This window comes from Budorcas taxicolor, unplaced genomic scaffold (assembly GCF_023091745.1).
Source record: "Budorcas taxicolor isolate Tak-1 unplaced genomic scaffold, Takin1.1 scaffold172, whole genome shotgun sequence".
Classification (NCBI taxonomy): Eukaryota; Metazoa; Chordata; class Mammalia; order Artiodactyla; family Bovidae; genus Budorcas; species Budorcas taxicolor.
In genome coordinates, this window is record NW_026291674.1 from 1 (window position 1) to 25,910 (window position 25,910).

Sequence of the window (25,910 nt, forward strand, 5' to 3'; positions counted from 1 at the left end):
CAAAACGTTGAAGGGGCATCAGTTTCAGAAGATGCATAATTACAGACCTATTGTCAACCCTTCTCCCCTCCTTCGGCTCACAGACAAATAAGACTGGATTATCACCGATAAGAAAATAATAACAACAGTAACAAAAACCATCATCATAATAATAGAAAAGTAGATATGTCCTGGATGCTTATCAAGTGCCAGCCTGACTTCCAAAGTATTATGTAAATTATTACATTTACATTATTACATTTACAAAAGAAACTTATGAGGCAAGTACTCCTATTATACTTATTTTTGCCAACAATGAATTTTAAATTAAAAAGCTAAGACTACACAGATAATATGTGATAGAGCTAGACATGAACCAGAGTCTCTATTCAATGATACCTTATTTAATCTTTAAACTGATGTTTCTTAAAAGTTACCAATGGAGGTTCATGAGATCATTTCAGATGGCATAGTAATTAACTTTTATATTTTAAAGTAAGATCCCCTAGAGGAGGGTATGGCAACCCACCCCAGTATTTTTGCCTGGAAAATCCCATGGACAGAGCCTGGTGGGCTATAGTCCATGGGGTTGCAAAGAGTCAGACACAACTGAAGCAACTTAGCATGCACACATACATATTTACATATATAATTTGCAGAATTTCTACTCAGGCTAGTAACATGAATTTTTATAGTGATAAATACATGTTTGATACATGTATGATAAAATACACGTATGATAAAATTTACCATTTTAACTATTTTCAGTTCAGTTGAGTTCAGTCGTTCAGTCGTGTCTGACTCTTTGCGACCCCAAGGACTGCAGCATGCCAGGCTTCCCTGTCCATCACCAACTCCTGGAGCTTGTTCAAACTCATGGCCATCAAGTCGGTGATGCCATCCAACCATCTCATCCTCTGTCATCCCCTTCTCCTCCTGCCCTCAATCTTTCTCAGCATCAGGGTCTTTTCCAATGAGTCAGTTCTCCGCATCAGGTGGCCAAAGTATTGGAGTTTCAGCTTCAGCATCAGTCCTTCCAATGAATATTCAGGACTGGTTTGATCTCCTTGCAGTCCAAGGGACTCTAAAGAGTCTTCTCCAACACCACAGTTCAAAAGCGTCAATTCTTTGGCGCTCAGCTTTCTTTATAGTCCAGCTCTCACATCCATACATGACTACTAGAAAAACCATAGCTTTAACTATTTTAAGTATACAATTTTGTAGTATTTAGTACAACAATGTAGTGCAACCATCACCACTATCTAGTTTAAGAAAATTTCGTCACTCTGAGCAGTCACTCACCTCTCAGCCTTCACTCCAAGACCTGGTAACCATTAATCTGCTTTCTGTCTCTATAGATTTGTCTATTGTGGATATTTCATATATATGGAAGCATACAACACACAGCCTTCTGTGACTGACTTAGTTAACTTAACATAATGCCTTCAAGGTTCATCCATACTGATGCATGTTTTAGAATGCACTTCCATTTTAAAGCTGAATAATATTCCATTGTATGCACTGACTACATTTTGTTTATCCATTCATCCACTGGAGAACACTTGGGATTCTCCCACCTTTTGACTACTGTGAATAATGCTGCTATGAATATAAGTATACAAATATCTATTCAAGTCTTTGCTTTCATTTATTTTGGGTATCTACCAGAAGTGGAATTGATGAATTATATGATAATTCTATATTTAATTTTTTGAGGAATCATCATTTTCCACAGCAGCTGCCCGATTTTATATTCTCCCTAGCAATGCACAAGGGTTCTAATTTCTCCACATCCTTGACAACATTTGATATTTTCTATGTTTTTGGTAAATAGCCATCCTAATGGATGTGTAGAGGTATTTTATTATGGTTTTGATTCACATTTCATTAATGATTGGTGATGTTGAACATCTTTGCATGTACTTACTGGCCATCTGTATATTTTCTTTAGGGAAATGTCTATTCAAGTCCTTTGCCCATTCTTTTAATCAGTTATTTGTTTTTCTGTTATTGAGTTATAGGAGCTGCTTATTAGTCTAAATATTAATCCCTTATCAGGTACATGATTTGCAAACATTTTCTCCCATTCTGTGGGATATCTTTTCACTCTATTGATACTGCCCTTTGATGCACAAAACTTTTTAGTTTTGCTAAAGCTCAATTTGTTTATTTTTACTTTTGTTACCTTTGTTTTTAGCATATCCAAGAAACTGTTGCTAAATCCAATGTCATGGAGTTTTTCCCTGTTTTGTTTCTAGATTTTTATAGCTTTAGGTGTTACATTTAGATCTTTGACACATTTTGAATTCATTTTTTGTATATAGTATAAGGAAGGGGTCCAACTTCAATCTTTTGTATATGGATATTCCTCTTTTCTGCATATATCCCAGACTGAGTGCTGGAGAAACCAGAAACCTAGAAATGCCAGTAGGCGTGAATAGAAAAGTCCCATGAAAAACCTGCTCTCTCTAGCCAAAGGGCCCAGAAAGGAGACAGTCTAGCAAAACAAAAAATTTATAAACAACCACTACTCCAGCCAAATACCACAGGAAAAGTCAAACAAAAACTAAGGCCCCATTCCAAACTCTGCTAGTAAAGGCTGAGTGGGTAGCCCAGACTTCTATTCTCACCAGGCTATGAGCTAGGCATCTGGACTCTTCCTCTCCCTCGCCAATGGATGATGCCAGAGAAGGCCGAATGGAATGCAAAGATTTTCATCCCCACCTGGGTAGCAACAAGGGTCCCTCTCTTTGCAGTGGGGGAGTGAAGACCATAAAGGCAATGTAGATATCAGTCCCCACCTGGTGGTAATGAGGTGCCTTCCCACTGCCCACTGAGATGGCAACAGAGAGGGCTAGTGGAGTTTAGGATTTTCACCACCATAAAGAGGTAATAAGGCCACTCTCCCCAACTCACCTCACACATACGTGTACTTAAGTGTAAACCTAACATAACATGCATAGGACTTGAATGCCCAAAACTACAAATGCTGATGAAAGAAATCAAAGAATAGCTACATAAATAGACACAGCATGTTCATGGATTAGAAGAGTCAGCATAGTACTGCTACTGCTAAGTCATTTCAGTCATGTCCAACTCTGTGCGACCCCATAGACGGCAGCCCACCAGGCTCCCCCATCCCTGGGATTCTCCAGACAAGAACACTGGAGTGGGTTGCCATTTCCTTCTCCAATGCATGAAAGTGAAAAGTGAAAGGGAAGTCGCTCAGTCGTATCCGACTCTTAGCGACCCCATGGACTGCAGCCTAACAGGCTCCTCCATCCATGGGATTTTTAGCTACATAAATAGATACAGCATGTTCATGGATTAGAAGATTCAGCATAGTAAAAATGTCTATTTTCCACAGTTGACAAAAACCTTCCTATCAAACTCCAGCAAGACTTTTATAGACTCAGGAAATATTAATCAAAAATTTATATGGAAATGCAAAGGAACTAGAAAAACAATTTTGAAAAAAAGAAGAATAGAGAGGAATCACCCTACCCAATTTTCAGACTGTTTGTATACTGTAAGCAAGATGGTTGGTATTGGTGGAACAATAAACACAGAGATCAGTGGAATGGAATAAGGAAACCAGAAATAATCCCACACAAGCATAGCCAACTGATTTTTGACAAAGTTGCAAATTCAAGTAAATGGAGGATGAACAGGTTTCAGCCAATGATGCTGGAACAACTGGGTATCCACAGGCTGAAAAATGAGCCACTGATCTAATCTCCATACATTACGCAAAAGCAACTCAAAATGGATCACAGATTTAAATGTAAAATGATCGAACTTGTAGAAGAAAACACAGGAGAAAACCTTCAGGACTTAGGGCCTGGTGAAGAGTTCCTAGACATGACACCAAACACATGATCCATTAAGAGAAAAAAAAATCAATAAATTATACCTCATCAAAAGTAGAAACTTTGGGGACTTCCCTGATGGTCCAGTGGTTAAGACTCTGCACTTTCAATTGAGAGAGTAGCATTGAAACATATACATTACCATATGTAAAACAGATAGTGGGAATCTGCTGTATGACTAGGGAGCTCAGACCCAGACAACCGAGAGGGGTGGCATGCAGTGGGAGATGCAAGGTTCAGGAGGGAGGGGACACTATATGCCTATGGCTGATTTATGTTGACATACAGCAGAAACCAATATAATATTGTAAAGCAATTTTTTCTTTAATTAAAAATAATTTTTAATTAATTAATTTGGCTGCTAGGTCTTGGTTGTTTTCTGAGAGATCTTTAGTTGTGCAAACCACATGTGGGATCTAGTTCCCTGACCAGTGATTAAGCCCAGGCCCCCTACATTGGGAGCTCAGAGTCTTAGCCACTGGAGCACCAGGAAAGTCTCAAAAATAGTTTAAAAAAAAAAAAAAGGATGGAAAAAAACCTAGATGGCCAGTTGGAATATGCTATATAATGCAAGGAGCTCAACTCTGGTACTCTATAACAACCTAGAGGGGTGGGGCGGGAGGTGGGAGGGAAGCTCAAGAGAGAGGGGACATATGTACACCCATGGCTGATTCATGTTGATGTATGGCAGAAACCAATACAATATTATAAAGCAATTATCATCCAATTAAAAATAAATAATAATTTTTTTAAAAAAGGAAAAAAAAAATATTCTGTGTTTCCAAAGAAGGAGATATGGGTTTGATCCCTGGTCAGGAAACCAAGAGCCCACATGCTGTTTCTCAGGACCAGAAAAAATTTTTTTTTAAAGTAAAAACTTTTGCTCTTCAAGTGAAAGTGAAGTCGCTCAGTCGTGTCCAACTCTTAGCGACCCCATGGACTGCAGCCCACCAGGCTCCTCCGTCCATGGGATTTTCCAGGCAAGAGTACTGGAGTGGACTGCCATTCCCTTCTCCGGGGGATCTTCCCAACCCAGGGGCTGAACCTGGGTCTCCAGCATTGCAAGCGAATTCTTTACCGTTTGAGCCACCAGGGAAGCATACATTCCTAGTAGGAATGAAAAATGAACAGTGTGCATATTGTACCACGGCCAGTTTCCTAATTTTGACGTTGTACTATAGTTGGATAAAATATAATCTTTGGGAGAACTGCCTTATGTACTATCTTTGCAAATTTCTGTGAATATATGTAAATAAATATTTCCCACAAATAAATCCAACTAAAATAAATGGGTCAAATATGATCCCATTTTAGATAGTCTTATTTGCTACACAATCTGTAGACTAAGGTCCTGATGTCAATAATATTTCCTAAGGCTTTGCGTTTCTTACTGGTCTCTACCTTAAATACAGCAATAGGAAAACAGAAAACTCTTATATAGCATGAAATATGCATGCTCTGAGTGTTTTACATAGATAGGCTTATTAATTCTCACCAAATCCAGTGTGATAAGTTTATCTTCTGTGCTTTACAAAGGAGGTTCTGAAGCACAGAGAAGTTTCATGGCTAGAAAATGCTGGAGTCAGTGTATGGAGCCAAGCAAGCTGCATTCAGAGGCCACATGGATCTTAGAAATACAGGAACTCGAGGAAGATCAAAGCAGGCATGCCCTTTCCAAGGCTAGGCTCTAAATAGGAAGTGTTTTACCTGGCTTATTTCTATTGGCTGTTTGTCACCGAACAAAGAAAATCTGCTTTTGTTTTTACAGTTATAATGCTGATGAGGATCAGATCAAGGATAAGCTGCAACAGTTGAGATGTCACTTTACATGGGAGTTGATCATTGAAGAGACAGAAATACCGGATTTAGAAAACAGGGTCTTGGAGGAGATTATGTTCCTGGACATCAAATACAACGTGGGAATATACAACTTACTGGCCTATGTGAAGCACCTGAAAGGCCAGAATGAAGAAGCCCTGAAGAGTTTACAAAAAGCTGAAGACTTAACCCAGCCAGAACAGGCCAACCAATCAGAAGTGAGAAGTCTGGTTACCTGGGGCAACTACGCCTGGTTGTATTACCATATGGGCCAACAGGCAAAAGCCCAGATTTACCTGGACAAGGTGAAGAACACTTGCAGGAACCTTGGGAAGTCTTCCAGCTATAGAATGGAGTGTCCTCAGATGGACTGTGAGGAAGGATGGGCCTTGCTGAAATGTGGAGGAAAGAATTATGAACGGGCCAAAGTCTGCTTTGAAAAGGCTCTGGAAGAGGACCCTGAAAACCCTGAATTCATCACTGGGTATGCGATCGTCATCTATCGCCTGGAGGGCTTTAACAAAGGACCACAGAGTGGTGCGGAATTCTGTCTGAACCTCCTGAAACAGGCTGTCAGGCTAAATCCAAACGATGCGTACATTAAGGCTCTTCTCGGCCTGAAGCTTCAAGATGTAGAGCAAGAAGCTGAAGGAGAAAAGTACATCAAAGAAGCACTGACCAATGAGTCCTCTAAGACTTATGTCTTTCGGTATGCTGCCAAGTTTTACCGAAGAAAAGGCGCTCTGGATGAAGCTCTTCGGCTCTCAAAATTGGCCTTGGCGGAAACCCCCTCCTCTGCTTTCCAGCATCACCAGACAGGGCTTTGCTACAAGTCACAAATAATCCAAATAAAGAAAACTGCAAACTGTCAGCCTAAAGGACAGGATAAAGAAAACATCAACAGAATGGTATTATTAGCCTTACAACATTTCGAACGTGCTGTGCAACTAAAGCCCACATTTGAGTACGCTTACACAAGCCTGGCAGAAATGTACGCAGAAGCGGGTGAGCACAGAAAAGCTGATGATACTTTTCAAAAAGCGTTCAGCTTGAAATCACTCGACAAAGATATGCTGCAACACATACATTTCCACTACGGCCGATTTCTGGAACTTCACAAAAAATCTGAAGTTGATGCAATTAGCCATTATTTAAAAGCAATAAAAATAGAAAGCACTTCAATAGATAGGGATAAAAGCATCAATTATTTGACAAAATTGGCTTCAAAGAAACTCCGGAAAAATCCATCAGATATAGAAAGCTTGAGTATCCTTGGGTTAATCCACAAAGTAAAAGGAGAAATGAATGAAGCCCTGGAGTATTATGAGCGGGCCCTGAGGCTGGCTCCTGACTTGGAGAACTCTGCTGTGACCCCCAGGCACTGAAATATGGGCTGCTGTCCCAACATACTAACCATCTTTTCTGCTTGTGACTTTCAGAAACACATTATGTAGCTCACCACAGTGATGTCATCTTTGAACAGTTACTCAAACCTGATAAAACATTAGCTGTATTCAGAAAATAGTCAAACAGCCTTCAGGAGTGGTTGTGAGACGGCAACTGTGGAACCAGAAACCACCCCTATTCCCAATCCCCTGCCTACAGAAGAAGAGAAAACAGAATCTAATCAGGAGGTTGCTAACCCAGAACACTATTAAATAAACAACCTTTACAGAATGGGCACTCTGGTTTTTAAAAATGATAAAAGCAAAACCTTTGATTGATCTCTAAGTTCGACACTGTTGAGAACTTTTGGGCTCTGTACAACCAAAACCAGTTATCTAGTAATTTCATGTCTGGCTGTGACTACTCACTTTTTAAGGATGGTATTGAGCCTATGTGGGAAGATGAGAAAAACAAATGAGGAGGACAATGGCTAATTACACTGAACAAACAGCAGAGATGAAGTGACCTCGATGTTTTTTGGCTAGAGATACTGCTGTGCCTTACTGGAGAATCTTTTGATGACTACAATGATGATGTATGTGGAGCTGTTGTTAATGTTAGAGCTAAAGGTGACAAGACATGGACACGAGTTTGAGTAAACTCTGCAAGTTGGTGATGGACAGGGAGGCCTGGTGTGCTGCAGTCCATGGTGTTGCAAACAGTCGGACCTGACTAAGCGACTTAACTGAACTGAAAGGTGATGAAATAGCAATATGGACTACTGAATGTGAAAACAGCGAAACTGTTACACATATAGGCAGGGTATACAAGGAAAAGTTAGGACTTCCTCCAAAGATAGTGACTGGTTATCAGTCCCATGCAGACACAGCTACTAAGAGCAGCTCCACCACTAAAAACAGGTTTGTTGTTTCCCATAGGCAACTGCCTCAAGCAATCAAGATTTGGGAGCTGAAGGAAAGCCTCTTCAAAAGCAGGATGGACTGCATTTAAATTTGAGTTCCTTCTAAATGTTGCTAAGATATAAGGAAGTTTCATTAGCCTTTGTCTTATACTTCTGTATTCATATTTTCGTTTTTTTTTTTTTAGCTAGAGTGTCCATTATCCCAATCAAAGTATTACAGTACACATCATATCATCCCCAGAATCCATAAATGTGTTCCTGGCCCACTCTATAAAATGGAATTAACCATTACAAAAACATTTGACCCATCTACAGTATTAAAAAAAAGAACTTGCATTTCTATACCTTACAGGAGAATGATTTTGTTTACATTCCATTGTATGAAGGAGCGTATTTTACTGGTTTGAAAGAGTATGATGCATAGCTTTCTGGCAATTTTGTTTCTTTTTACAGCATTCTCTGTGCTGTACTCTTGCTGATGGCTGCTAGATTTTATTTGTTTCCCTATTTGATAACATTAGTGACTCTGATTTCAGTTTTTCACGTGTTTTGCTTTAGTTTTTCTTTTTCATGTAACATTGGTGAAGAATCTAGGAATATGACATAAAGGTAGAATAAACATTAATTTTGTGCCTTTTTTGGTAATTTTTTTTTGTAACTACAATGCTTTGCTACAAATGTATGCTTTTCATTCAAATCACTGATCTATGTTTGTGTGATTTCCTAAACTTAGTTGTGTATTATAAAAAATGTAGTATCATAATTACATTCCTAATTAGAATTAGTATGTCCGTTTTTGTATCTTTATGCTGTACTTTAACACTTTGTATTACTTAGGTTATTTTGCTTTGGTTAAAAAATTGGCTCAAGTAGAAAAGCGATCCCACTCATTAAAACTAAATAAAATGTGTACCGTGAATTGTCTTTTTTTAAAAAAAGAAAATAGTCAAACAGAACATACATGCCTCTATATGTGAGAGAGAGAGAAGAGAAAGAACCATTTCTCTGTGAATGTTATACAGTAGGGAAAAAAGGAGAAAAAAATAGTAGTTTGTTGAGTAGATTTAAAGCAAAAAAAAACCACCAAACACTGGACTTACATAAAATAAAATGTTCAATTCATTCATTTTATCAATAAATAGCTTTCAGTGCTAGATATCAAAAGTACTAGGGTGAAGGAGCGAAGGGAAGGTTCTTTCACCTCTACCCATCTTAGGTTCATTGGCTAGAGCCTTAAATTAAACTGACAAAAGACAGATTAACAAGAGAAAAACAAGTGTATTAACACATGCATCAGGCATACACCTGAGTACCCAGTGATGAGTAACTCAAAGCGGGGACCAGAAAATGGGCTTATATAGCATCCTAACAACCAAATGATACATTTTTAGAGAAATGATAAGGCAAAGGCAAAGAACTTCAAATTTCTAAGGAGCAAATTGTATGAAGGCAAATATCTGGGGGAAACTAACAGAAGGTAAGAGTTTGCTTATAAGGTGTGTTACATATATCTTTCTGTCAGTGTCTCTGGGCTGTTTAGGGTTAGGGCTGTCTCAGGTGATTAACTTCTGTCCTTCCTGGTAGAGAGAGGAGAGACATTATTTTTCAGGCAGATGGGGGAGAATAGAGAGCTCTTCTTCTATCTGCTTCTTTTCAATTGCCTTCAGCTCAAAATAATCCTTATGGCAAGGTGGCATATTTGGGGATGGCATATTCTGCTACCCCTCAGTGAACAAAGCAGACATTTCCCCCCAAACCTCAAGCAGCTAGTGAGAGAGACAGGGAAACAAGTACATAGTCAATTAAAGGTCAATTTTCTCCACGAAGATGTTTGAAATTTAATTCGTTGTTCCAAACAATTTCTGTTGCTTTATGCCATTTTGTTTGAAGCACTATTGCTTCAGTCATTTGCTAGCACAGATTTAGTTAGATGAATAAATAGGAAAAGGATGTTAAAGAGTCTGAAAGACCATCTGTAGCAATCCCCTTTGATTATAACATTTTATTAAAACATTTTATAACATTTTATTAAATGCCCCACAAATAACATTTTTAAAAGGAAAATTAAGGAAACAATGTCATTGTTTTTTCATTCTTGTACGTGTTTGGGGGGAAGATGTATGCATTTCCTATTGTGGCTAATAAATTACCATGAACTGGGTGGCTTAAAATCACACTCATTTATTATCTTACAGTTCTAGAGGTTAGAAGCCTCTAGAAATGGGTTTCACTGGCCTGAAATGAAGGTGTTGGCACATCCAAATCCCTTCTGGAGGCCCTAGGAGACAATTCTTTTGGTACCTTTTCCACATTCTAGAGGCTGCCTGTATTTCCTGGTGGGAACCCTAAATCCACAGAAAAGACAAGTCCCCAAGGAATTCACAGAAATACTGAACAAGGCCTTGGATTTCTATGGGAAATTATTACTGAAATTCTATAAGAACTGAAGTGAGTAAGGTCTGTATCAGGAGCAGGCATGAGCGTTACACAGAAGCCATCTTCACAATTTCCGTATCACTAAAACAAGAGGTTTATTAACAGAAACACGACTCAAAGTGCTTGTGTTTGAGGAAGGAGGCTCTAAAGGTACTAAAATAAGTCTACCCACTGCCAACTCCCCTAGGTCAGAAATATGAAAATCAAATAGTTATCAGATAAGTGTCAATTTTTGATGAGGTAACTCTTCCCCAATATTGTTATACATCATCTGTACCCAGAAAGCAGAGCTCTTTAAGGCAAAATAAATCTCTGGATTATGCAATGTGTTTGTGTGATATGTGTTTGACAAGCTTCAAAGATCACATTTACTTATTGTGTTTAACAACCTAACAATCATCTCGCTCTCCCATCTTTCCCAACTCTGGAAGACATCTCTGCCCTTTGGGGAGTTCAGTAAAACTAAAATGTGGGACAGCCTGGACGTCTGCAGAGAAAAGCAAGCAGTGAATCCAGGAAAAGAGATGCTCTCTGGTATTGAAAATACTATTGCCGAATTTACAAATGAGTATCTCCAGGCATTACCAAGAAGTCTTGAAATTGACAGCTGAATTTTAGGAGCTTGTTACTCCCATGTAAATGACTGACAGAACCTCAGTCATTCACTGTCCTTATTTAGAATTCCCTGAGTGCCCAGGGAATGTCTCTCATGTACCCTAAATCAGGCCAAACCTTAGCTCAGGCCATTCACTACTATTGTAAGTGCCCCAGTCTAGGTCCTTGATAACCACTGTCTACACACCACCACAGGATCCACCCACCTGGGGACCATCCTGAAACCAATGTCTCCATTCTCCTGAGGCTGCCAGAACGGGGACTGCATAGGGGCTAAGAGCCTCCACCCTGCAGCATGCCCCAGCCTGAACTTCCCACCCTCAGTCGGTGTCCAGAGCTCCGGATCTTGCCCCCAGTCAGACCCAGCCACCTCTACTTTGGAGCCGGTGCTTAAGGGAGTAAGCCTTCTCTGTCATTACCCTGGATATCAACTCATTCACCTAGGCCACTTCCTGAACTCCAGTACCACCCTTGACTTTCTGTGATCTAATTTCAACTTTTCCTCTCCTACCTAAAGTCCATCTTTTATCTCTTGCAGCCTGGGCTGTGAAGACTAATTCAAATAAATTAGGTATATACATGAGGGTGTTACATGATTCTCAATTGTGGGGAAGAGAAAGGAGGAAGATTTTGCCCCGAAGGCCAAAAAAAAAAAGTTGGGTTTGGCAATCTCTGGAGTTAATTTCGTTTTTCATAACTGCAGCGTGCTACTGACATCTAGTGGATAGGTGCAAGATTGCTGCTTAAACATCCTAAAATGCACTGCACAGCTTCCCACAACCCAAATGTCAATAGCATCAAGGTTGAGAAACTCAGGCTTAGATCTGTACCTTGGAAGAGTTACTAAGTTTTCAGTTTCCCAAGCAGACTTTCTATTAGTTGCCATTTTTCATGTTCTATTTCTCTTTTTCTCCAGTTGCTGTGTTTTACAGGTTGATAAGAATTCAGAAGACAATACACTGCTAATTTTCCCATGAATTTACCCAATCTGACAAGTTATGAAAAAAATACTGATATTCAAATTCCATCTAATAAACTCAGCATGTTCAACACCTACTCAACAGCTGGGTCTTTTCTTCTTCTCAATCCTGATCATGCATATTCCTTTAAACTTTTTACAGATCGTTTTAGTCTTTCTGAATCTGAAATCCTAAACAATATAAGCTGATAATCAGGATTTTTTTTCCTCTTTTGATTTTTATCATTTACTGTTTAGTTGCTGTTCATTCAAACCTTGATAACCAAAGACAATCTCTCGGCCCAGCTACAGCTAAAAGAAAGGAAAGAAGTAGGAACAAGGAAGAAAAAAACACCATCAACACACTGGACATTTTTTCAAACAGAGCTCTATTAAATATTGCAAATCTTCAGGAAGGAGGAAATTCTGGGCATATCTTTGTACCTCCAAATAAGCCATTCAGTACTTTTTCTAAAATGTGGTTTCCCACGTAAAGGTTACCATAGCCTACAGACCCACCACATCCACATTACCTCCCCAACCTCATTTCTTAGGACTTCTTCCCTGCCCTCTCCACTCCAACCACACCATCTGTGCATGCCAAGTATGCTTCCATCCCTAGGCCTTTGCAGTTACTGTTCCCCCAGTCTGGAAAGCTCTTCCCTGACCCCATATCCACAGTGCTCACTTCTTCCCCCACCTCAAACCTTTCCTCCCCAATATATTCATAACAGCAAAACACCAACCCTCTCTCTGCTTTTTCTCCATAGCACAATCTGACATAAAATATTCTATCTGTTATTTACCTTCACCTCTCACACTAGAAATTAACTCCAAACAAACAAGTGTGACAAAATCACAAATGCACAGCTAACTGCAGTTCTGGATCTACACTGTGAGTTAGCCACGCTTAACTTAATTCTGAAGGAGCAAGAACTGGCTTTAGGTATAAGGCCCCTTTTCTTGCAAAGCCAAAGTCAGCATCATTTAAACTAATAGACACAGCAAAAACTGTACATTGTTGTCCATTCATTTGAAAAACAAAGTGCCTAGCACGGCATTTTGCCAAGGCATAAAAGTGATAAACTTGTGCCTTTTAAACTCTGTGACGAACACTTTTCTCGAAGTTTGAGAATTATCTCCACCCTGTGCATAATCAGGAACAAAATGCATCAGACAGTGTGAGGGGGGAGGAGGGGGGAGGGCTTGTCCCTTGTCTGATTTATTCCAGGCTATACTGACAGGGCCTTGAACAATGTATAGCTCTTAGCATTCGTTTAATAAAACCTATTGAGGGGCCTTCCCTGGTAGTCCAGTGGCTAAGACTCTGCACTCCTAACGCAGAGGACCCGGGTTCGATCTTGGTAAGGGAACTCAATCCCACATGCTGAAAGTGAGAGTCTGCATCCTGCAACTGAAGATCCTAAATGTTGCAGCTAAGACCCAGTGCAGCCAAAAAAAAAAAAAAAAAAACGTGTTGAAAGAAGGAATGACTGAATTTGAAGGGGGCAAAGTGTATGGGCATTTGATATTTTCTGCTTAGGTTCCAAACCACCCCATCTTTGTGGGTGTGTGTGTTAGTTGCTCAGTCCTGGCTGACTCTTTGTGACCCCATGGACTATAGCCATAGCCCGCCAGGCTCCTCTGTCCATGGGGATTCTCCAGGCAAGAATACTGCAGTGAGTTGCCATTCCCTTCGCCTGGGGATCCTCCCTACCCAGGAATCGAACCCAGGTCTCCTGTATTGAAGCCAGATTCTTTACCATCTAAGCTACCAGGGGAAGCCAACCCCATCATAAAGATGGGACCTTACTATAGGATTATTATAATAGTATTATAGGACCTTATGGGACCTTATTATAGGAAGCTCAGCTGTCAAGGGCATGGAAGGGAAGGGAATTTTCATAGAATTGTGGGTGGGGTGTAAAAACCTCTTTGCAAAGCGAACCTGGAATAGCTACCAAAATTTTGAATATATACACGTTTTGGCCCCCAAATTTCTCTAGGTTTACCCAGTGAAAATCACGGCACAAGTGCATGGCATTGCACTTGTGTTTGTTGAGTCAAGACTTGAGTTTTAGCCTAGGATGCACAAAGCTATACATCGCATCGGTGCCACCCAACAAACATAACGCTGAAATATCTTCAGTCATCTTAGCTAAGGGAAAAAAAAATCCAACAAATAACAACCACCCCGCAAAAAAGCGAAGGCACGTGGACTCAAAAAGGCAGCTGAGCGGCCAAGACCAAGGTCTCAAGGCCCAGCTGCAAATTCCACCCAGAACGTCCCCGCGCTGCGCAAACCTCTCACAGCGGTTCCTCAGCCCGGCCGGGGGGCGCCCCCGCTCAGCTCTTCCAGAAGTTTCTGTTTCCCGGAGCTGGACTCCGCCTAGTCGGGGATCAGATTCACTTTCTAGTTTCCCTTTCCCGCTCCCGTCCGCCCTTTAACAAAGGCGGCCGCCCTCGTGCGCGGGCCTCGCGCTGCGGTCACCTCGCCCGCGCGCCCACGCCCGCGCCCGCGCGCCCACGCCCGCGCCCGCGCGCCCACGCCCGCGCCCGCGCGCCCACGCCCGCGCCCGCGCGCCCACGCCCGCGCCCGCGCGCCCACGCCCGCGCCCGCGCGCCCACGCCCGCGCCCGCGCGCCCACGCCCGCGCCCGCGCGCCGCCGCTCAGCCGCAAAGGAGCGGAGGGCGAGGAGAAAGCCCGAAGGGACCTGCACCTCCCGGAACTGCAGCGGAGCCCTGCCACCATGAGGTAAGGGCTTCTCCCCGCCCCTCCCCAACTCCCTGTGGCCTTTGTTTTGCACGCCTTTCTCTCGCGTTCCGTTTGCAGGGCAGCGCTGCGGCCCTTGAGCCGAGCCCCAGAGCCCGGCCGCCGGGCGTCGGCTTTGGGGGCGCTCCCCGCCCGGGAGCCCGGTCCGGGTCCGGGGCGGCTGAAGGTGGGCCTGCCGGGGAGGGTGGCCGCGTGGACCCTTCCGGCACGTCCCAGGCATCCGCGATCGGACTCTCGGGCCGAGTCGGGGGGCGGGGGGGCAGGGGCGATGCGCCCCGGGGACTGGTCACTTCCCTGCGGCTCCGGTCGCCGCCGCCCCCGGGCCGGTGCGGGAGCTTCTGCGGTGCAGGCCCCCGCAGGCCGCAGCCCCCGCGTCACACGCGTCCGCTTCTGCCATTTTGCCGTTTTGATTCTTGGGTCTGACTTCTCCCCCCTCCTTTGTACCGTGGACACATTGTTCCGGCTCCACCCCATCCCCCGTTTTGTGGGGCTTGCTTTCTCCGTTTCCGAGACTGGCTTGTGGTGGGGGTCCTCGGCTGACCCCTTTTCATCTGGTCCCCTACCCGCACGGGGATGGTGAACGGTCTGCATGTAGGAAGCTGAGGCCTGAGGAGGCTCAGATGGTGGGCTCCTGCAGGCCTTACAGCCTTTTGTTCTAAATCCTGACTCGGACCACCTACTAGTTGGGTAACCCAAAGCAAAGTTTCTTCAACTCGGTGAGGCTGTTTCTTGTCTGTAAAAAGTGATGGCATCCATCTCTTAGGACTGTGGAAACGGTTGTTGCTGAATGCCCAGCTCATATATTTGCAGATGTTGACTTTTGTTATGTTTAAAAATGTTTAATAAATGCCTTAACTTCTACCCTTTGTAAGAAAGGAGGGATGTGGGAGGTATAGGGAGGAAAAGGCCGGTGGTGCCCTGCGAGTGTCTGGTGGATGGGATGCAGAGGGGTGAACCCCACTGGGCACTAACTGTCTATCAAGGAAAAGGAAAGACTGCTTCTCCCTGGCAAAAAAAACAAACACAATAAAACAACTCCCCACCACACACACACAAAATTGTCTAAAGATAAATGTTGCTTCTTCAGACACAATAGCCTCTCTCCCCAGCTTCCCAGAGACAAAGTTAAAAAAGTAAGTAGAGTTGAAAAAGTAAAATTTGTCATAGTGCCCGGTTGTGCATAAATTCCATAGAGTGTAGGCAAGGCACTTAACATGGCTGACTGAATGTCCCCTGGAGATCTCAGCCACATGACAAGCCCTGGGCAGCCCTCCCTCCTCATCCGCCTTGGGCAGAGGCAGAGGTTCATTTCACTCTGTGGATGGGCAGAGGCTGGTAAGCCCATATTGTGGATCTGAGCAGGCTATTAAGGGCGTGGCATGTCTTGCCTACGATTTTGGTGCACTTACACCAGAGAAAGGAACCACCAAGGGACAGTCATACCATGTTTCCCAGTCAGGACCTTAGGACCTTAGTCCAAAACCTACTTTCAAAATGTAAACAGAGAGCCAGACAGCATGCCAAGATGGAAAAACAAATAGGATAGGGAAGACTGAAGTGGCAGAAAGTTTGGAACCAGTAGCAGGATGGAAAGAACTAGCAGGAATTCCCTCATCAGAAATTCAGGTGCTTTTTTTTTTTAATGCTAGGCTCATGCCTCTGGGTTGAAAATGCCGGAAGGTACCAGTATATAACTGCATTCATTCATTCACTCTGCAAGTATTTATTATTGAGCTCCTCTTATATACTGAAATCATAGATTCTGGGGACACACGGGTGAAAAAAATCAAACCAGAACAAAGTCCCTATTCTCATTTAAATGGGGGAAATAGACAACCAAAAATAAGTGGGTAAATAACCAAAAATGAATGAATAAATAACATAATTCAGAAGGTGGTAAGAGCTATAAGGAAAATAAAATAGTGTAGTGGGCTAAGAGAGTGACAAAGAATAGGGGGGATTATTTTAGATACCTTTGCCACAGATGGCCTCTTGGATAGGGAATTTTTGAGCCAAGTTAAAGGAAGGAGCTAGTCATACAAGGATTTGGGAACAGAGCTTTTCAAGTAGAGTAAAAACAAGTGTAAAAGTCTTTGAACTTGATATGTTCAAGATAGGAAGACGGTCAGTATGTCTAAAACACGATAAAGAGGAGGAAAGGAGAGAATGTTGGGTGGATACACAGGTCCAGCATCTTTAGAGGCTTTTAAGACATGGCAGAGGCTAGATTAAGGGTGTTTCGAAGCTAGTGGAAGATTTTAAATCAAAAGACTGACATAACCTGGTTTACATTTTCAGAAGTTTACTAATATTATATGGGGACTAAGAGCAAAAACTGGGAGACCAGATTTTTAAAGGAAATAGTCTTTTAGACTAGCAAAATTACAGTGGAAATAGGGGGAAGGAAAGTGGATGGATTTTATATATCTGGGTGGTAGAATTAACAGAATTTCCCATTGGATTAGATGAGGGGTTGAGAGAAGAGGAATCAAGAGATGACTTCTAGGTTATTTGGCCTGTGGGACTAAGAGGTACCAAAAAAAGATGGGGAAAACTAAGGTATGAACAGATTGAAGGAACCCAGATTTCTGTAATGAATATATTTACTTGAGATCCCGACTGAACTTCTAATTGAAGATTTAAACTAAAAACTAGAAGTCTGGAATTCAGGAGGAAGCAGAGAGAGAGGACATACCTTGGGAAATCATCAGCATGTACTATATCTTTTAACTGGTTTATGGGGAAAAAAGAGGTTTTAATTTCCTTACACTAATAATGATGATAATTATATCTTTGATAACTAAGAGTTTTAATCTTTCTTCAGATCAGTTTTCACACATTTCTACTCAGATCCTTTATTGTTTGAAATAATCAATCCTCTCTGTCACTCCACAGCATGTCCTAGTGAGCTCCATCTCAAAATAACTCCAACAATGTAGAATGCTGTGACTTCAGATTGAGGGCTTATGTTTGAAACCATTGTTTTCTTATCCCCAGACTTTTAACTGTCTGGCCTGTCTTTCTCAATGAGCAGTTACACAACCTCTAGCCGCTCTTTAAGCTGCTCTAAAATCTCTATGTTTTTCTTTTAAGTCCTTCCTAGGCAAAGTGAACTTTACATACATTAGACATAGCCTGTATTTTAAAGCAAATCATTCTTTAACAAGAACTCCAATTTTTATATGAAAGATGTCGTATAGCATTATGGTTAAAAGGCATAAGCTTTTGTTTGAATTAGTCAGAAGTAACTTTGAACCTGTGCTTGGCCACTTTATAGTACATAGCCTTGGATATGTAATTTAAACTCTATTTCCCAGTCCTCATTTATAAAATTGTAAAAATAATAAGATGTTATAAAAGTAAATATAATTTGTGTAAATTGCTTGGCACTCTGCCTGGCTTGGGTAGTGTGGCAAGTGAATGGTTTGGGGGGATGTTTTGGGTTTTTTCTTTTTTTTTTTTTTGAGCTCTCGTCTGATTCTGGAAGTGTGTGTTACATGTGTAACATTTGTGCTATTGAGTTGAACCTGTAGTGAACCTAGGTCATATGCATAAAGTTTTCTTCTCAGGTATATCCCTGTTTGCCATTTAATTTAGCTCTTCACCTTAAATAAAACGGGGAAAATTTCAAGTTAAAGAAGTCTAACCTATTGAGCTTAAGGTTTTCTTATACATTAAGCTCCATAGGCCCAGTGTCTTCAACTGTCCTGTCACATACAATAACCACTAGTCATATAATATTTAAATTAACTAAAAGTAGATAAAATATAAAATTTAGTTCATAGTTTTACTAGCCACCATTTCAAGTGATCAGTGGTCATATGTGGCTAGTGGCTACCATACTGTATAGCACAGATAAGAACATTTCCATCTTGGCAGGAAGTTCTGTTGGAAAGCTCTGGTCTAGAACCTGCAATCGCTAAAATGTAGGACCTGTATATATGTGTTTATATGTATACACAGATGATAAAAGAAAGAGGATAAATAAGAAAAAATTATAAAGTTAATAATATAAGTGAACATGTCTACTAAATATCTAAATATATTATTAAGTAAGCTATTAATGTTTAAATTTAGTATTTATAAAAATCGGGAAACATTTCATGAAGTATACTATTAGGTTATAAATATGAAGTGGTTTTATTTTTCTAATCACTACTACTAATTCTGTTAATTAATCCAATTCTCTAACTCTTCGGCCACTTTTGGCAATTAGGACAGCTGCTTTCCAGTTCCTGAAACTCAGCCCAATACATTTTAAAGCCTCAATCTCACTTTGATTCACAGCCCGCTCCCCTTCCTCCCCAGCTCCCAGAAAATATTGATAAAAGTGCCATGGAGAACAGGAAAATGTGATAGACGAGACTTTAGGATGGCAGGCAAGGTGGAGATGCAGTTTAACCTATGGTGGTCAGGGGTCAGCCTCTTTGAAGAGCTGAGATTTGAGCCAAGGCCAGAATTGTGAGAATAAGTAAGCCCTCTACTTTCCCAGGGCTTCCCTGGTGGCCCAGATGGTACGGAATCCGCCTGCAGTGCAGGAGGCCTGAGTTCGATCCCTGGGTTGAGAAGATCCCTTGGAGGAGGGCATAGCAGCCCACTCCAGTATTCTTAGCTGGAGAATCCCCATGATAAAGGAGTCTGGCGGGCTACAAGTCCATAGGGTCGCAAAGAGGCGGACACCTCTGAGCAACTAAGCACAATACTCTCCTAGGAAAAGTTCACAGAGTGAGGGAATAAAAAGTGTATTAAAGTAAACCACCACATAATCCCATTACTCTGGTTTTTTTCTTAACGCTTATTAAAATCTGGAATTACGTTGTCCATTGATTTGTTTACATGTTTATTTTCTGTCAACCCCTATTGTTCCTTCCTCTCCCGTAATGGAATTACCATGAAGAAAAGGCCTTTTTCTATCTTGCTCATTACTATATCGACTACAGCTAGCATATTGCCTGGCATGTATGACATGAGGTGATCAATAAATGTTTCTTGATAGAAATATTACTATAGTTCTGAAAAACATTTATACAAATATGCATACGTACATATAAGAGAAAGAGTCCTGTGTGCCGCAGAAAGGGAAATAAATACACATATACTGTTCATCCAATAATTAGAACATTTCCTTCTTGGAGAGAAGCCTTAAGCAGCTTTGTTCTGTAAATTTCTTGTGACCCTTAATTATGCCCAATACTAGATTTAGAAAGTCTTTCCTGACTGCCTCACCACTACCATAAGCAAAACAAACAAAATTAGGTATATCAATCAGGAATTTGTCAGCTTCAGACAGGAGAAATCCAGTTCATACTGGCTTAAGAAAAGAGAGATTATTTCCTTAAAAAGGTAGTAGTACAGGGATTGACAGGGTGATCCGGGCAATACCTGGTTTCAGGAATTTAGTAAGCGTCACAAGCAATCTGTCTTTATTCCTAAGCTCTGCTTTTCTCTGTGTTTGAGTCTCTCTTAGGCAGGCTGTCCCAAGGATTTGGAAAGATGGCCACCAGCAACTCCAGCTTATATTCTACCAGCTTAAAATTTTTGGAAGAGAGAGAGTTCCAGCAAAGCCCCATTTCAGCAAAATTATGTTTTAATTGAATAAATCTGAATAAATCACTGAGGCCAGGGAATGGCTGGAATATTGCATGCCTTCACACGCTGGAGGAAGTGTAGGCAGCCTGTCTCAAATCACATGGATTGAGAGGAGGGGGAGATGTTGCTCTGCCAAATGAAAGCCACAGATGTCTACAACACTGGACTGTGTGCCCTTCCCGAGTCACTTCCATGCCACTGTATTGGAATGCTGATTTGTAATTGGCTGTGTACTTACAAGCTCTGTATAAGTAGGCCTGTGTCTTATTCACAGTTATACCTCCAGGGTTATTCAGAAGATCTTGCACATAGAAGCCTACCGGTAATGAGTAGATATTTCCTAACCCCTCCTTCCTCTTCATCTTCCTGGTTTCAGAGATGAAACTAGGCCCTGAAGAAATTACACTGTGCTTCACAAAGGGAGTTTAACAACTATTTGTGACGTGAACTGTAAGGGCGGTAATAGGCGACAGTCTTTATTGTTGCCCACAACCCTAAAGGTCAGAAGGATGTGGCACTTAACAGTAAAACCTGCTAAGCCTCCTTTTGCCTTTGCCGCGTTTTCTCTAAATCTTTGTTACTTCTCAAACGTATACTTCTTCCCATCTCTTGGTGTACCTGTTCCTGTCTGACTCTGCTTTTTTTCTGTGTGGAGTTCCCTTTCTTTCTCTGCAAAAATTATGTATTCATGTGGCTTCTCTCTCTCCTTCAGTCTTTTTCTTTTTCTTATTTTTCATTTTCTCCTCTTTTCCTTCACTATTCATAATATAGAAATGAAATTTTTATGTTATTTATTGTGTATATATCTATTATTCTTAATTTTCAAAGCTAGTAAATAAAATAATTTAAATTCCCCTCTCTAAAAACAGGTGTTCCTTGTGGGTTAGTGACTGCCTAAAGGAAATAGATACCTTGTAAAATAGAAAATGCTGTTCTCTCCAGAATTGGTTTTGCAATAAATAGTGTGAATTTAATGGAATATTTCTAGAACATACCTATACACAGAGGAAACTAGTATAAACTTACAGAAGCCTAGTGCTTTAACTGTGAAATCAAGTAGATAAGATAGATTGTTAAGCAAAGAACTGTATTTAAGATTTAAAAATGTATTATTTTCTTTATTTCTTCAGAAATTAAAAAGTGTTTTTATCTTTAACAGTGACATTCCTAAGGACTGCTTGAAGACCATTCTTTTGGAGTTGGAATGTCACTTCACATGGAATTTACTGAAGGAAGACATTGATCTGTTTGATGTAGAAGATACTATTGGGCAACAGCTTGAATTTCTTACCACAAAATCCAGACTCACTCTTTATAACCTATTGGCGTACGTGAAACACCTAAAGGGCCAAAATGAAGATGCGCTGAAGTGCTTGAAACAAGCAGAAGAAATTATACAGCGAGAGCACTCAGACAAAGAAGAAGTACGAAGTCTGGTCACTTGGGGAAACTATGCCTGGGTTTATTATTACATGGATCAGCTTAAAGAAGCTCAGAAGTATATAGACAAGATAGGGAACGTCTGCAAGAAATTGTCTAGTCCTTCTAACTACAAGTTGGAGCGTCCAGAGATTGACTGTGAGAAAGGATGGGCACTCTTGAAATTTGGAGGAAAATATTACCAAAAGGCTAAAGCCGCTTTTGAGAAGGCTCTGGAAGCAGAACCAGACAATCCAGAATTTAACATCGGCTATGCCATCACAGTGTATCGGCTGGATGATTCTGACAGAGAAGGGTCTATAAAAAGCTTTTCCCTGGGCCCCCTGAGGAAAGCTGTCACCCTGAACCCAGATAATTCCTACATTAAGGTTTTTCTTGCACTGAAGCTTCAAGATGTGCATGCAGAAGCTGAGGGGGAAAAGTATATTGAAGAAATCCTGGACCAGATATCAGCCCAACCTTATGTCCTTCGTTATGCAGCCAAATTCTATAGGAGAAAAAATTCCTGGGACAAAGCTCTAGAACTTTTGAAAAAGGCCTTGGAGGTGACACCAACCTCTTCTTTCTTGCATCACCAAATGGGACTTTGCTATAGGGCACAAATGATCCAAATCAAGAAGGCCACTCGCAACAGACCTAAAGGAAAGGATAAACTGAAAGTTGAGGAGCTGATTACCTCGGCTGTTTCTCATTTCAAAGCAGCTGTGGAGCGAGACTCTATGTTTGCATTTGCCTACACGGACCTGGCCAACATGTATGCCGAGGGCGGCCAGTATAGCAATGCTGAAGACATTTTCCAGAAAGCTCTTCGTCTGGAGAACATAACTGATGATCACAAACATCAGATCCACTACCACTATGGCCGCTTTCAGGAATTTCACCGTAAATCAGAAAATACTGCCATCCACCATTATTTAGAAGCCTTAAAGGTCAAAGACAGGTCATCTCTGCGTCCTAAACTGACAAGTGCTCTGAAGAAACTGGCTACTAAGAGACTTGGCTATAATGCTTCGGATGTGCAGAGTTTAAGTGCCCTAGGGTTTGTTTACAAGCTAGAGGGAGAAAAGAGGCAAGCAGCTGAGTACTATGAAAGGGCCCAAAAGATAGATCCAGAAAATGCAGAATTTCTTACTGCTCTCTGTGAGCTTCGACTTTCCATTTAAGTACACACTCTAGGAAATCAGTTCTAAGCTTTTCTCTCCTTTTTGGGTTCTTATATTTTTGTTTATTGCTTTAATCCATTGTTCATTTATACCTAACTTTTATTGAATGGTTACTATGTACCTGGCATCATGCTAAATACTTTATATACATTATGATGAATCTTTTGTTTTTTAAAAAATTTTCCATTGAGAAACAGCAAAATTTCAGCTGTTGTAGCTTTTAAAAATCATATGGTTATTATGACTTTATATCCTTTATCTGTGCTATTTATAATAATTTCTGATTAAGTTTTGTCAAATTTTCCATATTATTTATGCTTTAAGTTTAATCCTACACAAGCTTTTGACACCTAAGTCATGAGCACTTTTTCAGGAGTGCAAAATTATATCAGTTAAGCACTTAACTTGTAGCTTGCAAAGATGGAAACTTCCAAGTTACAGATGTTCTGACTTTGATGAGGATATTTAACCACAAGCCTGATAGTCATCTAAAGAATCCTCTGTGTTGGAAGAAAAAAGTTTATAATAATAAGTTTGTCATCCCTGATGACTTCAGTAAAAGGAGGAAAAATTAGAACATAAGAGAAAATATCTTCCCAAATACAGAACTTCAGGGACTCATGAGAAATCCAAAGTATTAACTCCCAGAATGTTCATCGAGTGGCTAGAAATAGTGATGAGAAAAAAACAAGGACGGGAAAATCATTAGTCTCAGTTTTTTCTAGTTGTTTTAACTGGAAGAATAAACCTAAAGCTAATTAGATGGAACTAATTTAATTCCTTCCCATTAAAATTGCAGTATTTTTAGGGTAAAATCATTGAGATTAAAAAGCAGACCAATTGAAAATTTGGGAGAAATAATAAACAAATGGGTAAAATAGATACCCCTAACCTGTTTCCCTAGATTACCAAGATTTCAGTGATTTAGTTTTGGGTCTGAACTGGGTCATTTCTGGCCTTTGGTTAGCTGTTTTAGTATGCCAGAGTTACTTCTGTGAAGCTTTTCGTTTTGTCTGAAGTTTTCAGATTGACATGTTTTCCCATAGATCCTCTAGAAACAGTTAAACCCTGTTTTCAGTTTTAATATTCACCTTGAAGGGTCACTGCTTAAGGGCTCTTATCCCAGAGGACTTTTAAATTGAGATGTTGCTAAAAGTATGCAGTTATATTTACCACCACAGTATTAGTGGGGAAATGTGCCATATGGTTTAATTCTCTGTACCTCCAATGAAGCTCTTAAAACTACTGTAAATATGTGTGTTTTTCACTTTTTCTTACTATGTTTATTTTTTAAATTTCTATTATGGTTTTCATTATTATGAAAGTAATAAATGCTCATTGTAAAATTTCACAAAATACAGAAGTGTAAGAATTTAAAAATAAGAGCACTGCCTTCACCCTATCCCAATTCCACATGCCCAAGGTAAACTGTTAATAATCTGATATGTATCCCTCCAGATATTTTTTCTATGCATATTCAAACACACCTAAATACTTCAGTGTATCTCATAAATTAAATTTTTTAATGTTTGTTTTACTTATGTCCCTGCTGTTTTTGTTTATTTTGCTGTTTTCATTTGTTTATTCAAGAAGGAAGAATAGGCAAGGAATGATTTTATGTATTTCAGTAATTTAGGACTGAAGTCCTAACCTATCAGTAGAAATATTTGGCTTGTTTTGTAGCAAATGTTTTATTTTGCAGTAAGTCAGTTTTCCCATTGAGAATAATACTATGATTAAGGCTGTGTTCCCAAGTAGAGACTTCACAGTCAATAAAATTACAGTTGTGATATCAAAACAAAGATACAACTACAAACCTCTATATTTAAACATTAGACTTTTAAGTCTATTAAGTGACTTTAAAATCCACTAGATACAAAAATTTTGAAATATATAAGAAGCATAACATACTAAGAAAGTATAAAATCAGTATAAAATCATATGAAAAATACAACTCTTAATCAAATTAATTAACTTTAAATTTTGTCAATAATTTTGCTTGCCTACTTAAAATTTATAAGTATTTAGAGATACTTTCAGACTCTTACTTTTAAAAAAAGACCTCAAACTTCACCTTTATTAATTAACCATCAAATTTTGAATCGTGAATTATCTTCCTAAATGATAATTTCATCTTCAGATAGTCCTTATTCTTTGAAATTTGTTTCTTCCATTTAACAGAAGACGTCTAGCCTGTAGTCTACACATTTTGGTCTATAGGGACCTCAGAGATCTAAGCCTTCCTAGAGATGACATTTTGCATTAGTTAAAACTCTTGATTGCAAATCAGAAAACTCAGCTAAAATGACCTAAGCAAAAATGAGAATATAGTGGCCAATTTAATAGTCCAGGAACAGCACTAATTTCAGATAAATTTGAAGAGACAAATAAATCACCAAATACATAATGGCTATTGTTGGAAGTCAATGCTGAATAGCCAAAAACCAAATGTCTGCTACATATATCTTAAAGTAATTGAAGACTATTGCCATGTGTCCCTGAAACTTCTTTAAGTTAAACATGCAGTTTTCTTCCACCCACTCTCATAAGACATATTGAAATCTCTTCCTCATCATGGTTATTTTGAATTCTCTACACATTGTCCTTATCCTTTGTCTGGGTTTAACTTCATACCCAGAATGAGGCTTTAGGACTCTGGTAGAATGATCCCTTGTCTTTCTTTTCTAGGGATTATATGTATATTAATTTAGGCAAAATAATATACGCGTACTACCTACTTAACGTGTAATCCATTTTAAGATATGCCTTTCATATCCTAACCCTGAGCATTTGGCTCTGAAAGTGTTTTATGTAACTTGGTAGCATTCAGCACGTCAATTCAGATGATCCATATCTCTTCAAGAAGTTGTTGAGGAAATGTCTGTCTAATATGCTATCCATTGCAAATAACAGAACAGACAATAGAAACCCCAGGTTAAGCTGTCTTTAATAAAAAACCAGT

General features: G+C 40.2%; 2 protein-coding genes and 1 pseudogene across 2 annotated transcripts; all 3 read left to right on the top strand.

Moving 5' to 3' along the window:
* Positions 1–5,616: 5,616 nt before the first annotated feature.
* LOC128071133 (interferon-induced protein with tetratricopeptide repeats 1-like) lies at positions 5,617–7,051 on the top strand (the record flags this gene model as incomplete). The annotated part of the gene is made up of 1 exon (XM_052664099.1): positions 5,617–7,051. A coding segment is annotated over one exon (1,435 nt), but the record flags the coding sequence as incomplete, so codon positions are not given.
* Positions 7,052–7,054: 3 nt separating this feature from the next.
* Positions 7,055–8,063, top strand: LOC128071130 (eukaryotic translation initiation factor 4E-like; annotated as a pseudogene).
* Positions 8,064–15,024: 6,961 nt separating this feature from the next.
* Positions 15,025–22,948, top strand: LOC128071131 (interferon-induced protein with tetratricopeptide repeats 5-like). Its single transcript, XM_052664097.1, has 2 exons — positions 15,025–15,278; positions 21,505–22,948. The coding sequence occupies exons 1-2, from the start codon at positions 15,025–15,027 to the stop codon at positions 22,946–22,948; spliced, it is 1,698 nt and encodes a 565-aa protein (XP_052520057.1).
* The last annotated feature ends 2,962 nt before the right edge of the window (positions 22,949–25,910 follow it).

Bases quoted from the DNA above. Each gene is read 5' to 3' on its own strand.
- LOC128071131 (XM_052664097.1), top strand. From the start codon at position 15,025: ATGCGCCCCGGGGACTGGTCACTTCCCTGCGGCTCCGGTCGCCGCCGC. The intron at 15,279-21,504 runs GTGGGGGTCCTC...TATCTTTAACAG, and splicing joins GTTTCCGAGACTGGCTTGTG to TGACATTCCTAAGGACTGCT.